Source organism: Polypterus senegalus, chromosome 2 (assembly GCF_016835505.1).
Source record: "Polypterus senegalus isolate Bchr_013 chromosome 2, ASM1683550v1, whole genome shotgun sequence".
In the NCBI taxonomy this organism is placed as follows: Eukaryota; Metazoa; Chordata; class Cladistia; order Polypteriformes; family Polypteridae; genus Polypterus; species Polypterus senegalus.
The window spans coordinates 287354142-287373433 of record NC_053155.1 but is presented as its reverse complement, the minus strand read 5'-3'; the positions used below and the strand labels follow the sequence as shown (position 1 = coordinate 287373433).

The following is a 19292-nucleotide window of genomic DNA, read 5'->3' as shown; positions in this document are numbered from 1 at the left end:
ATGTAAAAAGATATTTTTAGGGAGGTGAAGTCATAGCTTTTAGCTTTTTATGTACTTTAAGCCATATGTATTAAAATACTTCTGCATGAGGAAATTTGAATACATTTTTTTACATTTTAAGTTGTGGATGTAAACATACAGTTGTTACTCAAGTATGATGACAGGACAAATTCCACTGTAAATAACAAAGGCTTGAACAACTGTAATGTCAGGAGTAACTCATTTGTTAGTATAGCAGTTTAGCAAATGCCATCACACTACGTCACTAAGTCTTGAATATATCCATCCATCCATTATCCAACCCGCTATATCCTAACTACAGGGTCACGGGGGTCTGCTGGAGCCAATCCCAGCCAACATAGGGTGCAAGACATGAAACAAACTCTGGGCAGGGCACCAGCCCACTGCAGGGCGCACACACACACACACACACACACACCTACACACCAAGCACACACTAGGGACAATTTAGGATCACCAATGCACCTAACCTGCATGTCTTTGGACTGTGGGAGGAAGCCCACGCTGACACGGGGAGAACATGCAAACTGCACGCAGGGTGGACCCGAGAAGCGAACCCGGGTCTCCTAACTGCGAGGCAGCAGCGACACAGTGCCGCCCAGTCTTGAATATATACTTGTGCAAATTTGATCAGGTTTTCATTAGATTGTTTTCAAAATAGTCAACAGTGGATTCTGAAAGAATTCAGACCCCTTCATTTCTTTCACATTTTTCTGTGTTGCGGCCTTCTGCTAAAATCATTAAAAATAATATTTTCCCCACATCAAGGAACATTCCATACCTCAAAATATCAAAGCGTAAACAGGATTTTAGACATTTTTTGCAAATTTATTAAAACTAAAAAGTATTCAGACTCTTTGTTCAAGCCCCTTTGGCGGCATCATCTTGAGTATGATGCAGAAAGCTTCACACACCTGGAGTTGGGGAATTTCTGCTATTCTTCTCTGCAGATCCTCTCAAGTTCTGGAGACCATTGGTGGACATTATTTTCAGGTCTCTAAAGAGATGTCAGTTTTAGACTCCAGATAAACAATTCCCAGAGTTTTCCCTAAGCCACTCCTGTGTTGTGTTTGCTTTGTGCTTAGGGTCATTGTCCTGCTGGAAGGTGAACCTTCTGCTCAGTCTGAGGTCCAGAGCACTCTGCACAGCAGGTTTTCATTAAGGATATCTTAGTACTTGGCTCTGTTCATCTTTCCCTCAACTCTTTCTATCCTCCCCTGCTAACACTGTACTTCACTATTGATGAAAAGTGCCTAGTATCCCATCCAAGTACTGGCCAGGCCTCAACATGCTCAGCTTCAGGTGGATGACCTATTCTGAAGTGCAGGTGGTATTCCTGCTTGCATCTTCTTTATATTTCCTCTCACACAGTGTAATCACTGCTTTCTCATCAAATTTCAGATTTAGGCAACAACTGTGGCTGAAGTCTCAAATTATTTTCTAAGGTGTTTTAATCATTCATTACTAATTTAAACAATAATCCTTCCATCCATTTTCAAACCCACTCTATGCAATTCATAGAGTTGGGTGGGTAGATCCTAATCAGGCAACATTAAGCATAAGGGAGAATGGGATATCAGCCCATTGCTAGGCATACTTTCAGTTAAATGGGGTAGATTTATAGTTGCCTATTAGCCTAAAATGAATGGTGTGGGAAGTGAGAGGAAACCTGCGTAACTGGAGGGCGGTCAATGCATGAACGCGACGAAAAGGTACAAACTGAGTCCACACAGAGAAAACTTGGCCCAACAAACTCAAAAGTAAACTCTCTGAATATAAGTAGGCTGTCGACTGTTCGGCTAGTTAGGGGGAAATTGTAATGATTTATGTTGTAAGCAGCACCTCATACCTACCGCAACCATATGGCGTATGCCATTATCTAATAAACTTCATGCAGAATAACAGCACAGAGCAGCTAAAGAAATAACAAAAGACAGATGTGCAGCTTATTTTGTGCCATCATCACTGGCTTTCAAATTGATAAAGAATAAACAGACACAGTACAAATATTGTTTGTCATCCCAGTGTACAAAATTAGGAGATGATTTGTTGTGATTTTAATAAGGAGAATGGAGATTGAAAAGGCAGTGCTTCATATTTGAGCCATGATAGGTAAGTCAGTGAGACTCCACACTAAAACAGGATGTGTATGTTGCCTTTAACAAATATTCACCCTCTTGGATATTTTTATATTTTATTGATAGACAACATGGGTTTAATTTGCTTTTTTTCACACTGATCAACAGAAAAAGACTCTTAAATTCAAAATGAAATCAGATCTCTCCAAAGTGGTCTAATGTAATTACAAATATAAAATACAAATTAAATAACTGCATTAGTATTCAAATCTATATTTAGCATATGCCGTGGCAGCCTTGAGTCTGTGTTCACAGGTCTTTCTCTCTCTCTATCAGCCTTGCACATCCGGATACTTCAGTTTTCCTCCATTGTTCTTTGTTAAACTGCTCAAGCTCTGTCAGTTTGCATGGAGATCATGACTGCACAGCCTTTTTATTCCAAGTGCAGCCACAACGTCTCAATTGAACTGAGATCTGGACTCTTACTTGGCCACTCCAGAACATATTAACATTGTTGTTTTATGATATTACTATGTAGCTTTGACTTTAACAGAATCAGAACCACATTCACATTTTTTCACTGTATTCATGCTGTAAACACCAGGGGTCGCTGTCGCCCAGTTAAACCCAACAGACAGATACACAGACACAGGATAAAAGCACGAAGAAACTCTTTTAATTATTTCTCCTTCTTCAAAGTGCCTTTTAAGCACTACCGTCACCATAAAAAGTAAATAAACACCAATAATCACAATAATTAACACAAATCTCTCCTCCACTCCTCCCGGCAAGCTCCGTCCTACTACCTCCCAACTCCGGCTCGCTTGCTGTGTCTTCAGTAGTCCTTTATATAGTCCTTGACTCATAAGTGCTTCGGTTCTTCCGTCCCCATGCCTTGCCAGCACTTCTGGGTCAGATGGAGGACTTGAGGTTTTCTTCAGCACGGAAGTACTTTGGGGCTTCCGACCCTGTGACTTGGAAGTACTTCCGGGCTACAAGGGAAATGCAAATCCCCAGATCTTCCTGCAGCGTCTCCCGGTGGCACCCATGGTACCCAGCAGGGCTGTGATAACAAACTACAGATTCCATAGTGCCCTGTGGGCATCCAGGGCACCACTGCAGTATAGGGAAGCTGCCATCTATCATCTTGGGGGAGGCAGTGTCTTTGATATGCTGCCTTCCCCCATCTTTCAAGTACTGGGTTGTCCCGGCCGGGATAAACTGCTGGCCAACCCTTACAATGCATTCAAGGAATTTGACTGTAAGAATATTGCAAGATATTGGGGTGGTGTCCAAATTGAGCGAGGACATCCAAATTCACTCTTTGTGAGACTTGATGACATGTCATGTGGAAACACATTGTTCTTATACCGTATCTGCTGATTTTTGTGTTGTTTAGTCCATAACGCCTGTCAGATGGAAGAATTTCAAAAAGTTTGTGTCCTGGATGTGAGGGGTCAGTGTGGATTTTCCCTACAACTCTACAATAGTACAGGTCCTGTAAGGTGGGAAGGTGATGTAAGGTGGTGCCAGTGATGTTTTTAGCCAACCTGATTATTTGTTATAGCCTGTTTCTGTTTTATTTAGTTGCTGATCCAAGCCACACTGTGAAAGATGAGCTGAGAACAGACACAGTCATTACTGTGTAGAAGTGAATCAGCAGCTCCTGTGATAGATTGAACTCCCTCAGCTTTTCCTCAGGAAGTACATCTACTGCTGTGTCTTTTTAATAAGGGAGTCTATGATGGTCTTCCATGTCAAGTCCTGGGTGATTACTAAGCCCAGAAACATGAAGGTTTCCACAACTGACACTTCAGTCCTGATGAGTCTAATAATGGTTGTATTGTCTGAATATTTGAGGAGCTTCACAGAGGGGTCCTTAGAGGTGCAGTTAGGTTCGTTGTCTTGTGGGAAAACAAATCTTCTCCCAACGTGCAGGTTTCTTGCAAACTGCATCAAGTTTTCCTTGTATTTTTCTGCATTCATTTGACCCTCAGAAGTCTCCCAGGCCCTGCTACAGAGAAGCATTCCCAGAACATGATGCTTCATGGTGGGATGGTTTGTTTTGATAATATGTACTGTCTAAAAATGGAATTTAGTTTGAGGGCCACAAAGCCCCTCATTGAACAATAATACATTTTCTCACGGCTGATTTCAGAGTCTTTGATGTGCTTTCTAGCCAAGATGTCATGTCTTTTTTTACTCCCATAAAGCTACAACTTGTAAAAAAAATCCTGTGCAAGAGTTGTTGTCTGCACAATCTCTCCAGTCCGAGTTACTGTAGCTTGTAAGTCGTTTGGAGTTACCATAGTTCTCTTGGTGGCCTCCTGCACTAGTCTTCTTTTTACATAATCACTCAGTTTTAGTGGACCATCTGCTCTAGGCAGATTTCAACTGTGTCATACATTTTCCATTTTTTAATGATTGATTTTACTGTACGCCAAAGGATATCAGTGACTTTTTCTAAATATTTTCTTTTCTCTATCCCCAGACTTGTGCTTTTCACAGAGTAGCTTGGAGTGTTCTTTTGTCTTCATTGTGTAGGTTAGGCCAGCATACTGACACATCACAAATTGGACCTTTCAGATCAGGTGCATTTATACAACAACCACTTGAAAGCCCAGACCAGAAATCTCCATTGAACTAATTCTGTGACTTCTAAAACCAACTGCCTGCACCAGTAATGTCTTAGGTGGGTCATATTAAATGGGGTGAATAACTTATGTGATCAAATATTATGTGTTTTGTATTTGTAATTAATTTAGATCATTTTACAAAGATCTGTTTTCACTTTGACATAATAAAGTCTTTTTTAAATTAAAAATGAAATCAGTTGGAATTCAACGTTGTATAATAATAAAATGTGCAAACTTCCAAGGTATGAACTTCTTAAAGTTAACTGGTATAATATAGAAATTATGCAAGAAAGGTTTTTGGTTAATTGTTTTCCTTGTTTTTGATTTGATTACTTCCTTGCTTATCCTTTCCTCATATTTCAAAAAAAATCTTGTGACAAGACGTGATCTTGTGAAGAGAGACAGAAAGACACTTCAGAGAGGCAGAGACACTTTCACTTCCTGCAACACAGTCAAGTCACGTCATACTGACGTCCTTTGGAAGCATGTTCCCGTGACACGGTGACCTAGGCAAGGAAAGTAATAATCAGCCTGGAACAGATGGAATTAAAAACCTTGCAGGTCCAAATGGGGTCAGAAATAAAAGACAAAGAGTAAAAGACACAGTAGAACTTCATAAAGACGTTCAAAAATGTTGGCACCATGCAGAGCAGGTTACAGATTATGAAAGCAGTGGAATTCGAAAGGCTTACAAACAACTTGGCACGATACACACGCAGAGCAAGTTCAAAAATATGACAGTACTAAAATTTGAAAGGAGAAGCAATTCAATTTAGAATCGAAAGAGTTTAATGATCCGACGTAATAGAAATTATACTGCCAATAATGGATACAAATCCATACGTCCCAAAGTATCACAGTTTACATGAAATTTATCAGTAAAACACGGACAAAGAAATTTTCTTGGATTTCTATATGAATCCCAAAGATCACAGTCGCATTTATAATAAACCCACATGTGACGAATTGTCAGCGATTAGTAATTTCGAAAGACGGAGATATCAAAGACAGAGTAAATATTCAAGTACATCCAAAGGCAAAGCATGATTAGTCATTTATGTCAAATACATCGCCACATGCCGACCCTTTTCTCTTTCCTTTGCTTTTCCCAGATGGCGAAACATGATGGTTGTACAATATGAAACAAACGCATTCAGAAAAACGAATAACACCAACACAATATTTCGGGTCATAATTAGCGATACGTTCCCATGTATTTTACCCACTTCTATCATCTCAATGTCTATCGCAACATTATTAATGCATATGTAAAAGTCGCAGCTAATCGTGTCTACTTTATTAAATCGAATTAAGCTAAATTTAGAACTGAATATATGCAAAGCCTCATTGATCATGTTCAAAATTCAAATATCAATAGTTCAGACAAATTCAAAATGGTAAAGCAGTAATATTACCATCATATATCAAGGTAGTTCAAGAGCATTGCAACAGTTATATCATGATGCAATGGCAATATCCAGAATTATCGGTCATCCAGATTATTTCTTACAATGACGTGCAATACACAATGGCCAGAAATCCGCAGCTTCTTGAGAAAAATGCCACCGGCTACATCGCCTCTGGATATTCCCACATTCGTAAGTGGATTGTTTTATCAGAAAGTCTTATTTTTATTGAATGAACTAGAAACGGTGTTCAGGCAAAAAGGAGACCGTTTACAGTTTCCCGTGAGAATAGCTTTTGCAATGACAATTAACAAATCACAAGGACAAATATTGGAAAAAGTCGTTTATTTATAAGAGACAAAGAAAAGATATTCACTCACAGCCAGTCATACATTGCATTATCACGCTGGAAGACCAAAGAAGGAATCAAAATTCAATGCGATCTTGAAGAATAGTTTATTCTAAATATTGCTTTTACTGAAGTTTTAAAATAAAAAGTGAACATAATGCATATGTAACAATTCCCATGAAAAAAAAACACTTTAAATTGTATTTCCACAGGAGAAAACGCGGGGGTTGGCAAGCGAACCAAGCAGGGGGTGGAGCCCCCAAGTATTTTCAAAAATAGTTACAGTTTTTCATTTATTTAATGAGCTATTATTGTGATATCAGGGTGTTCCATCAGGCAGTGTTTTTTTTAACATATTATGTCACTATTTGTATATTCACAGGCTGTTATTGTGTGGGTTTCATATGGCCTTCCACTTCAGAACACTTCTGTCAATTCCACTAAAGACATTTTCCTGGGATTATTTGAACAAGCACCATCCAAACAAGAGGAGCATTCTTTTTATTGTCCAAATGTGGATAGCCCCATCCATTATTCTTCTGATTTGTTGAGGATGCGAAACAGACATTCCCAAGTGTCAGAATTCACAAAGCCGGTGTATTTGTTTCAGATACCTGAAGATGCCTTACCTGGTGAGTATTTTATACATATTCTGTATAATCATTACTGTAGAAGCTTTTTTAAATTATATGTCTTCCCTTATGTGTATTTATAAGCTCAATAAATCTGGGAAGAGTAAGCAATTCAACTTTATTTTTGGCATAGGCTCCTGTCTACCTTTCACTCTAACTTCACTTTAACATACATTGAATTTAGCCATATTTTCCCCTTTACTGTTAATGATGAGTCATGTCATACTACTGTATAGTGCATCAGTTTATCAGGTTTAAAAACAATGATGTCCTCAGCTAAAAGCATTTTACACCTAAGAAGAACTGAGGGAAATAAACTTGCTCAGATTTCAAGTTTTGAAATGAATGTGTCTTCTTTTTTTTATTTATTGCACAATGAAGTGCAATGAAAAGTAAAGGTGGTTGCAGGCTGAGATTTATTTCATTAGAGCATTAAAACAATGGTGATAAAAAACAGGTCATTCATCCCAACAAGTTCAACTATTCCACTCACCTAGATTCTCCAAAATAACATCAGGTTGAGATCTGAAGATGCCTAAAGTGCAGCTCTCCACTACGCTACTTGGTAATTTATTCCATGTGTCTGTGGTTCTTTGCATGAAAAAGTTTTAACATTTGTGCGATATCTGCCCTTAACAAGTTTCAACTGTGTCCCCATGTTCCTGTTAGACACATTTTAAAATAACAGGCTCGATCCACTGTACTAATTCTTTCCATAATTTTAAACACTTCAATCATCACCTCTTAATCTCTATTTTCTTAAACTGAAAAGGCTGATCTCCTTCAATCTCGCCTCATAGCTCCTACCCTACAGTCAGTATGCTTCTCTGGACTTTCTCTGGTGCTGCTGTCTTTTTTGTAGTTTTGTGGGGACCAAAACTGAACACAGTTGTACTCCAGGTGTGGCCTCACCATAAGCATAGTCTCCCTTGACTTCTATTTACTTGTCTTACCTAGTTTTAAAATACAAATTCTCCCTATCCAATTGAGTGCCATGGGGGCTGATGCCTATTCTATCAGCATGAGGCACAAGGAAGGAACCATCCCTGGCAGAGTCCAATGCAGAGCCCATCAGAAGCACATCCACAATTACAGAGGATGGTTTGGACAGTTATTGGTGAATATAATTACAGTTGAACAGTGATATATATATAATTACAGTTATAATCTCCAGATATGTCTTTGTGATATGTGAGGAATACTGTGCTAGGGGAAGAAATTAGAAAGTCACAGACAGCAATTATTTATCAATAATTCCAGCATTAATTCCATCCATAATTCTGCCGTATTCTAAGCCAGATATGTTACACTGGTTGCATATTCAGTCTTCTGTGAAGCACATTTTACCCAAAAAGCAAGGTGATCCAGTTACAGCATACAGTATGTATATTGTGAAGCTAATCTGGCTAGTAGGGCCCTTTTGTACCAGTAGAGGACTCCACCATCACAGCATGGGGAGGGTATTCAAGACCCTGTAGTCAGTAGCATAACATCTATTGTGGGGTTTGAACTCATTTTTATATCTGACCTGCAGATATAATCAAGACCTAATTGCTTCTCTTTTCTTCACATCTTTCTTGATTTTGACTTTTTGCCTATTTTTTTAACTTTGACTCTTGCCTCTCATTTGGGTTGTGGTCACTATTTTTATTTTATTTGGTATTATAAAGTTCACCTGTCAATTCTGGGGCAGGGCAGTTGGAATGCATATTTTCTCACTTAGTTTACTCCTTTCTCGCCCTTATATGTGTTACTGACTTGTTTTCTAACAATCTTCGCAAAGCATTTCACAATAGCTCTTATTATGAGAAATGCTTGGTAAATTAAAATTCTTAAAGATCACTGCAAACTGTTTTGCTATTATCCAAATCTCTCTAATCTGCCCTATAAGACAAATGCTTTCTTCAGAGACAAAGTAACAAAGTGATGCAATACATTTTAAATCCCTGCATTTATTTGTTAACCCTGCTATGGTGCATACGCAAGTAATCAGGTGAGCGGTTGGCAGGAGGGCACAATTTAAATCAGGAATGGGGTTCTATAATGCTTAGAACACAGTGGAAACCCCTCACTGGCAAGAATGCCTCAAATAATGCCAGGTGGGCACTATGCACTGCAGCTGTGGTAGGTAGGCTGGAAGATAAGCTATTAAAGAGTGTGATGTTAGAGAAGACACACCACATATGGCAACATCTCAAGTTTTTACAAGGCACATAGAGGATGTAAGAGAACATACTGTTCTTCTGCAACAACAGGCAAGTAGACGATTGCCTAATCTAGGCTTTTGATACTTACTGAAGTCTCAGGAGTGCAGGGACTGCTGGGAGATCTTCAACCTTATTGAGTTTAGAGTGGAAAGGAGTAAAAGAAAATGCACTTGCTTGCTGGAAAGAAAGGGTTGGAGTCTGGGTAGACTCGTGGATGATTTAGACCAGGTCCAAACCTGATGAAAAAGACCTACAAAGTGATTTGGTTGGGCATTTGGTCCTATTGTACTTTAATTGGTTCTATTTTGTTGACACTCATTTGTCACTTATCTTTAATTAAAAAAGTGCTTATCCTTGGAATCTGTTGCTTCCTATGTTTATTCTGGGCTCAGGAACATTTCCACTATGTGTCCTTGTGTTCATCCTGGTCATTTCAATTCAGGGTTATGGAGACTTGAGGTCTCCTACAACGGTAATCAACCCATGGCCTGTGCTTCTGAGGACACACTCACACTCCCTCACGCAAGGCCAATTTGATATTGCCAAATTTGGATTTCATCCCAGGGCACTTGTGGTGTGAGAGTACGACACTAATTGCAGAGTCATCAATGCTCAGATGTTTCAGCTTTTGTGTTTAATTTATTTTTCCACAATTCAATCAGTTATTATACTATAGTCGCTGATCCTGCAGTAGAAGCCAAGAATTGTATTGTAAATTGGGCCACCAGTACAAAATTTCTAGTATGATTCTTTAGTTTTCAGTAATAGCATTGAGGGCTAGCGACAATATTTGCATTGTTACAATGTTTGGTTTTAAATTAATTATGTCTTATTTGTATTTCTAAATAGGAACCATTGTAGGCTGTGTGCATGCCAGTTTTGGTGCTCAGGAGAATGATGGAGTAACATACATCATTGAAGAAGACGATGGTGGTGGACTCTTTCTCTTAAATAGTATCACTGGTGAATTTACATTGATGCGACCATTGGATTATGAGTGTGAGCAGTTTCATATCTTATCAGTAAAAGCTGCCAACACAAATTTATACTCGGGAGTGGTACGCGTGTATTTCAATGTAATCGACATCAACGATAATCCTCCTGTCTTCCATTACCAAACATACACAGTTTCAGTTGTGGAAAATCTCTCCATTGGATCAAGTATCCTCTCCCTCAACGTGACAGATATTGACGAAGGTAAGGACAATCCATAAATAATTATTTCTTCCCAAATCACTGTTTGGACGTAACCATGAATTGGATAGGAAGTAAGGAATAAGAAAGAAGGCATGAAACATAAAAACACAAGTTTGCTAACTACATCGAAGTAACTAAATAAAACTGAGCATGTCACTTAATTTTGAGAGTAACCCTAATCGTAATATATATAATAATAGATAGATAGATAGATAGATAGATAGATAGATAGATAGATAGATAGATAGATAGATAGATAGATACTTTATGTATACAAAATATAGCTATGAATTTAAAGGGACTTGTAATCCCTTGTACCACCACAGAGTACAGGCCGTGGCCCCCTAGTATAACATAAAAAGACAACGAGGTGGCTATAATATTGAAGAGTGCTAAATACAGCATAAAGTGTTGGTTAAACACATGCAGTACAGTAAACATGTAATAAAAGAAACTTAAACCATATATCCTACTGTATGAAGAGTGGTTAAAAACTGTTTTAAACAATAATTTTAAATAAGAAAAAGCTAAAGCGTCTGTTCCCCTTCTGCAATCACCCAGTCAGAAATGGCCCAAGCCTGTTTCTAGCAGCACCCAGTGCAAGTCAGGAAACAACCTTAGAGGGGTCAGGTGTCCAACTTAAAATCTGCAGTCAGCCTACACTGCACATTACAGGGATGTCAGGAGAAGCCAATGCACTCAGATTGAGCAGGTGCCACCTCACAGATAGGATATGCTCAAGCACTCTACACACTGGTGTGCTGTGTTGTGTTCTGTTTTGATGGTATAATGTTGAGAGAGGAGCACGCCACCCCAGAATAAAGTTGTAATTGTGCAGAAGATGACGATGAGATTGAAATATTCTATTAATTGGGGCATGACATTGGGAACTTCACTCTAGCCAGCCTTGAACCCTGAGTCATAAAACATCATTTTGGCCTTTTTACAAAGAATCTGTTAAAAGTCCTTTTATTGTTGCTTATACTACAGTTTCTACAAATGGTCGTTTTAATGGGTGCTAACAGAGTTTACCTTATTTTAATTATTCCTTTGTACTCTAAAGTGGGTAATGTTCAGCTAAACAACTGGTCCTTTGTCAGTATTTCCCTCAAGTAGGTGCTTCAGATAATCCTTTATATGTCTGTTTGATTCCATGGTGACATCATCTGACAGCGAAAGGAAACATGTGAATGTGTAATGAGAAATCATTGTTGTTTCTCAATTGGTCAGGGGGTTTATGCTAGCCGATTGGCAGGCTTTTATTCTGCCATCCTACATGTCCACTGAACTTTCCACATACCCTCACAGCTTCCTAGCAGTGTGCATCTTTCTCTGGGATGAAATAAAAACGTAACTGAAAACAAACCCCCACGAAGCAGTCTGTTGGAGACAAATGTCTTTTATTGGACAGAACTGCTGAAGGTTAGTCAGGGTTAACGCTGCTGCTCTGAAATGTACAAAGTCTGGTTGTGTGACCTTCTTGGCACAGCTAAGAGCAATGAGGCTGTTTTTTGGCAGCAGATAAATTCTTACATTATCTGTTCTGCATTTGTAAATTTTTAATTCATTTTCAGATCCTGCTTTGTCTAAAATTTTATTTCCAGTATGTGTTCACAGCCTTTCCTTGCTGCAATGATTCTTTGCCTGTTTGTTTACTTCTAGCCATTTTGCATCATTGAGAGTGGAACCAGAAGTTTTATGCATCACGTTTTAAGAGAAAAACAAAATGTAACCTTGTGTGTTTTATTATTTCTGTGTGAACTTGCTTCTGTGTTTAACTTAAGACCATTTGAGCCCAGAGCAAAACGGAAGAAATGATGAGATAATAACAATTAATACTTTTTAATTTATTCTCAAACTAAAATTTATATATAAGAAGTTCTCTTTTAGATATTGATGTATGCCAAAGACATTTAATCTGTTTAACTATTTTGGGACATCTAGATACACAAAAGATATAGGCGTGCTGAAGATTATATCTTCTGTCTGAATGCTAATTGGTGCTTCTTGACTGTGTTATGCAAGGCCAGTTTCTTAGGCCAGACCTGTACATTGAGACCTGGAGACAGGACTGATAAACAGCAAAATATTTAGGACCTCAAATTCACAATTTGAGAATGTCGAGTTACAGCAACATCTTGTGAGACTTCTGAATTCTTTTGAGACCCTCCGCAACAGGACAACACACAGAAGCGTGACTGCCGCATCTGTTGAGGGTTGCTTGTCCGTTGCCAAGGCAACCGCAGATTCACAGCACCACAGAAACAACTGCAAGCTGACCACAGCCATGCGCAAAGCGCCAGTCATCTGATGGGTGATGCAGGGAACATTACAACAACAACAACAACAACATTTATTTATATAGCACATTTTCATACAAACAGTAGCTCAAAGTGCTTTACATATTAAAGAATAGAAAAATGAAAGACATAATTATAAAAAATAAATCAACATTAACATCGAATAAGAGTAAGGTTCAATGGCCAGGGGACAGAAAAACAAAAAACTCCAGACGGCTGGAGAAAAAATAAAATCTGTAGGGATTCCAGACCATGATACCGCCCAGTCCCCTCTGGGCATTCTACCTAACATAAATGAAACAGTCCTCTTTGGATTTAGGGTTCTCACGGAAGGGCTTGAATGATGATGATGGTCACGTAGACTTCTTCCTTTTAATCCGTCCATCATTGTTGGAGCATCATGAAGCTTTGAGTAGGTGGAGGTGGCGCAGGCCACCACCACAAAAAACCGGAAAAGAAACAGAAAAGAGAGTAGGGGTCAGTACCGATTTTAGAGCCACCATGAATAGTTATTATGATGAATTGAACATACAGAGTATCAGGATTAAGTTAAATTACGATTAAAATGAAGTTATAAAAAGGCCATGTTAAAGTAATGTGTTTTCAGCAGTGTTTTAAAGTGCTCTACTGTATCAGCCTGGCGAATTCCTATTGGCAGGCTATTCCAGATTTTGCATAACAGCAGAAGGCCGCCTCACCACTTCTTTTAAGTTTTGTTCTTGGAATTCTAAGGAGACACTCATTTGAGGATCTGAGGTTACGATTTGGAATATAAGGTGTCAGACATTCCGATATATAAGATGGGGCTAGATTATTTAAGGCTTTATAAACCATAAGCAGAATTTTAAAGTCAATTCTGAATGACACAGGTAACCAGTGTAGTGACATCAAAACTGGAGTAATGTGTTCTGATTTTCTTTTCCTAGTTAGGATTCTAGCAGCTGCATTCTGCACTAGTTGCAAACGATTTATATCTTTTTTGGGTAGTCCTGAGAGGAGTGCGTTACAGTAATCTAGTCGACTGAAAACAAGCGCGTGAACTAATTTCTCAGCATCTTTCAGTGATAAAGAGGTCTAACTTTACTTATGTTTCTTAAGTGAAAAAATGCTGTCCTAATGATCTGATTAATATGTGATTTAAAATTCAGATTACAGTCAACAATCACCCCTAAGCTTTTTACCTCCGTCTTGACTTTTAATCCTAATGTATCCAGTTTATTTCTAATAGCCTCATTGTATCCATTATTGCTGATCACTAAAATTTCAGTTTTCTCTTTATTTAACTTGAGAAAATTACTATTCATCCATTCTGAGATACTAGTCAGACATTGTGTTAGTGAATCAATAGAATCGGGGTCATCAGGTGCTATTGATAAGTACAGCTGTGTGTCATCAGCATAGCTGTGGTAGCTCACGTTGTGCCCTGAGATAATCTGACCTAACGGAAGCATGTAGATTGAGAATAACAGCGGACCCAGGATAGAGCCTTGTGGAACACCATATTGGATATCATGTGTCTTCGAGTTGTAATTCCCACAACTAACAAAATATTTTCTCCCTGTCAGGTAGGATTCAAACCAATTTAAGACACTGCCAGAGAGGCCCACCCATTGACTAAGGCGATTTCTAAGAATGTTGTGATCAATGGTGTCAAATGCAGCACTCAGATCTAAGAGGATGAGAACAGACTAATGGCCTCTGTCTGCATTCACTCGCAAATCATTTACTACTTTAACAAGTGCAGTTTCTGTGCTGTGATTTGTTCTAAAACCCGACTGAAATTTATCAAGAATAGCATGTTTATTTAGGTGGTCATTTAACTGCATAATGACTGCCTTCTCTAGAACTTTACTTAAGAAGGGCAAGTTAGAGATGGGTCTAAAATTTTCAAGAGCCGAGGGGTCAAGATTATGTTTCTTAAGTAGGGGTTTAACTACAGCAGTCTTAAGACAGTCTGGGAAGACCCCAGTATCTAGTGACGAATTTACTATGTCAAGAACATTATCAATTAGCACGCCTGATACTTCTTTGAAAAACCTTATAAAAACATTATAACTTGGCTACTGACCTGGTCCTGACCCTGCTTGATTGCAGTGTCTGTGTATAGTAGAATGGCAAATCCCGCTACAATAAATAACATTGCTGTTCCTGTTTTAAGTTGAATAAAGTTGGTTTTGCTAAAGTACTGAGACTCAGCCTTGCCTTTGGGGTGCAAGACAACGACTCATCAGCTTACAAGACTGCCTCAGAAAAATATGCTCTTGAGAGGGGCCATTTCAGAAAATAAGTATGAATCGGGCTGTAGTAGTAGTGTTTATTTATTGCTTTTAACGTTTCTCTAAGTAAAACTGAGTAACACTTAAACTGTTGCTAAAACTATTTTAACCACTAGCTAAATGTGTGCCTTTTGATGATAGTGACACTGTATATATACTGTATATACTCGCATATAAGTTGGGCCTTAAAACCCAAAAAAACTATCATAAAATCAGACCCCGACTTATATGACCTTTCAAAAATGCAACACCTCCAATCTTGCACCAGTTTCTCAGACACATCGAATTTTGTTGCAGCAGCGCAGTTACCAATTTCTTTTGCCACTTAAACAACTTTTAATTTAAAACCAGCTTCATATTTTCTTCTGATTGAATGCTTCATCGTAGGTAAGGGATGCTCTTACAATAAAGGCGTGAGATACAAAAAACACAAATCACTGCAAACTTCGCTTCAAAATACTGCGGGTATTACTGTGTGGTCACGTAGGCACAATACATAGAAAAAAAAAAGGCAGTGTGCTCAGTGGTTACTCACTTGGGTGGGCATTAGCATATCATAATCTCTTGGAGCAATAGCGTGAGTTTTCCGCATTTGACTTATGCGACCAACATAATAAAATACCATAAACTATACGATAAAATCAAGTCCTGACTTGATTAAACGTGAACTTAAACGTGAGTATATGCGGTACTTTTTTTTAACTAATACATTACCATAACATATGCATGCTGTTGAAATGAATAAAATAAATGTAAAACTTAGCATAATGACCTAATTCAGTAAAATTGAGAATATAATGATTATCTTTAAATAGGAAATATTTACCAAGAATTCCTATTTACTGTATGCTTGTGTATGCAAGTAATGCAATCTACCGATCTAAAAAAGCACACAACTGCTTTAGTATGCCCAGAGCGAATCTCACAAATGGTGAGATGGAAGATGATATTTGCTAAGTTTTAACACAAGTTGTAATGTATATCCATTTGGGAGACGATCATAGTTTGGGTTAAATCAGCTTTTAGCGATTCAATACAGCAATGTTACCATTTTGTTTAATTTTATTTCACCATGTCTGTCTCTCCTATACTACAGTGCGGATTATTAATACTGGCATCATCATCATCATCGTTGTTGTTGTTCTTGTTATTGTTGGACTGTGTAGGCCGTAGGTCGAACATCGCTAGTATGCAAAAATAATATAAAACAATATAGTCTGATATTTGCTTTGAGTCTGAGTGTTTGTTAATCTGTTTTGTCTAAAAAAATGTTGTGTCTCCCAGGGTCATTTCTGAGCAACAGATTATGCTGTTCATAGTGCAGACAGTGCAGGCGCTGCTGAGGCGCACAACATAAACATTTCTTTGTGCTGCAGTCCGGTCGAGACAAATTTTTCTAAACAAAATAAAGATAGGAATCTCTATATGAGACTGCAGTAGTGCACCCTGACCACGAGAGGGCAGCCTAGACATTTGCCTAGACTGGCTATGCGCAGAAACGGCCCTAGAGTTATACAACTGAATCTGACTTATTTAGGATGTTTGCTTTTCTATATTCTCTATTCTTGCTGTTCATGCTGAACTAACCAGTGCACATGACAGCCCTCAAAGCCTGTTGTAATACAGAACGTTCATTTTGGAAACATTTGTAACAGTGATCTTGGCTATTCTTTATTTAAGATAGTAATTTCCTTGACATTGGTCAATTATGCAACTGTAATTGTCCAAATTTGATGGATTCCCATGAAAACTTTGTGCGTTTGCCTTCATTACTTCATGACTTATGACTTACTGCTTTTGTTTTTAAATTGCAGTTTTTGGGTACAAATTGGTTTTTGGTGGTCTCTCTCTTTCTTATTCTTGTGGTTGCGATTCCTTGCCTGTTTCAATGACTTATCTGTGTAAAAAGTTTATTTGGGTTCAAATTAGGACCCTGCATATAGTCATGATTTATAAACACAGTGCCTTTATGTCAGACACATCCAACGTTGAACGTTTGACTGGCAAACACGGGCTGCAACAGTTGGGGACAAAAGCCTTTTATAAATTCACAATGACGTCACCAAAATAATGATAAAAATATGCAACAGGCTAAAATACAGAACTAGCATGGATTAAATTTTCATATGTGTCTGTGTTTTTAAAAATGGGGTAGATAATAGCACATTATGACATTATCATTTCCTTATACTTTAATTTATTCTTTTTTTTGTAGGTTACAATGGTGACATACAAGTGACAGTGATTTCAGGAGATGATGATGGAAAATTTACTGTAGACATACAAGGTGTGCTTCGCATAAATAAGGAACTCGACCGAGAGCAAGAGTCTGTATATAGTTTGACTGTGCTAGCTATGGACCAAGCCATGCCTGAAGCCACAAGACTGTCCAGCTCTGCTCACATTACTGTTTATATTCTGGATGTCAATGACAATGCTCCCCATTTTTTATCTAGTAATAATATCAGTGTTCCTGAGAATGCTGCCATTGGGACAATAGTGACTGTGGTTCATGCCATAGACCTTGACAGCGGCGTTAACAGCCTTGTCGAGTACTCCTTGGATTCAGGGATGAGCCACATGTTTCAAATCAATAAAACAAGTGGTGTCCTTTCACTTATCAAAGAACTTGACCGAGAGAACACCAGCATTTTAACTCTTCAAGTGACTGCCATCGACCAAGGATTTCCTCCCAAGTCCATTGCCATGAATTTAACCATTTCTGTTAGAGATGTTAATGATAATGATCCAGTCTTTACTGAAAACATTTATGCAGTAACGGTGGCTGAAAACATTCTTCCCGGATCTGGTTTGCTCAGTGTCTTGGCTTCAGATTCAGATGAAGGTGTGAATGGAGAAGTGTCTTACTTCATTCACCAGAAGAAGTTTTTTATTGACTCGTTCAGTGGGGAAATCTCTGTTATTGAGATGCTGGACCGTGAAAGCTCACCAGAGCACATATTTACTGTTATTGCCAAAGACCATGGAAGTATTGCCCGGTCAGCTTCAGCAACAGTTCACATTTTCCTTAAAGATGTTAATGATTTCACTCCCATCTTCTCGCCACAAACAACAACAATTCATGTGGAGGAAAACCTGAACCAGCTACCTCGTGTAATTTTTCAGGTATGAGATTGACCCTGTAAATAATATGCATTGCATTTAAACATTTGCTGACATCTTACCAAAATAAGACTACTCTGTACATGTTTCTTGTGTTAGCAATTATTAAAACTCAGGAATGTTTTGTAGGATTTTGGTCAATTTAATGGAAGTTGTATAATGTAAACTTGTTAATGTCCAATTATGGCATGTTACTTTTGTTTGAATGTTATACTGTATATAAAACACTAAGGAAAAACAGATACATTTATTAAATTTAAATGTATTTACAGTACCAGTCAAATGTCTGCATGCACCTGAGATTATGTTGTTCATAATCTGACAGATTAAATATTTTGAAATCTGCTTCTAACTTGCCTTAGTATAAATAATTTTGGAAATGCCTCCCATACATGTACTTTTCATTTAGAACTATAGTGAAATTTAAAGTTGGAAAATGTTGAACTACAATCATTTTATCATCCAAACTAGACTAAGATGAGTTGAAACATAAATAATCAATGCATTCCTCAGCTTTAATGTTTGCAGTGCATCATCTATTAAAACATATTCAATAAAGCATGTAGCAGTAAAATTCACTGCATGTGTTATTCTAAAAGATGGTTCATTGCAAACATTTGTAGTAATAAAATGAATTGCTACAAATGTTTGTGATGTGCCATCTGTTGGAATGATATATGCAATGCATTTTAGTATTACAGATATTTGTGCCACTTGTACAGAGAAACAGCAAACCGACAAATACACAATTTCACATATACACTGACACTTATCCTTTCATTAAGGTGAATTACAGTGTGCTGTTCTTTAAACGTTAATTTCTATTGTTATTCTTGCACATGAGCTATTTTGAACGATACTATCTATCTATCTATCTATCTATCTATCTATCTATCTATCTATCTATCTATCTATCTATCATATAGTGCCTTTCATTGTCTATCTATCTGTCTATCAATCGCATAGTGCCTTTGTCTGTCTGTCTGTCTGTCTTTGGATGGGTAGGTAGATAGGTAGGTATATCCACTGTAGCTTTAAGAAATGAATTTTAGTCAATCTGGAATATT

The 19292-nt window shown here is 38.0% G+C and overlaps 1 protein-coding gene across 3 annotated transcripts in view; it reads left to right on the top strand.

Annotated features, from left to right (window-relative positions):
- LOC120523965 (protocadherin Fat 4) overlaps window positions 1-19292 on the top strand; it is a 176062-nt gene that overhangs the window by 26428 nt on the left and 130342 nt on the right. For all 3 annotated transcript variants that reach the window (XM_039745722.1, XM_039745721.1, XM_039745723.1), the window contains exons 2-4: window positions 6873-7122; window positions 10179-10526; window positions 17318-18228. In XM_039745722.1, coding sequence (XP_039601656.1) covers window positions 6873-7122; window positions 10179-10526; window positions 17318-18228 — 1509 coding nt within the window. The remainder of the gene's footprint in view (window positions 1-6872; window positions 7123-10178; window positions 10527-17317; window positions 18229-19292) is intronic.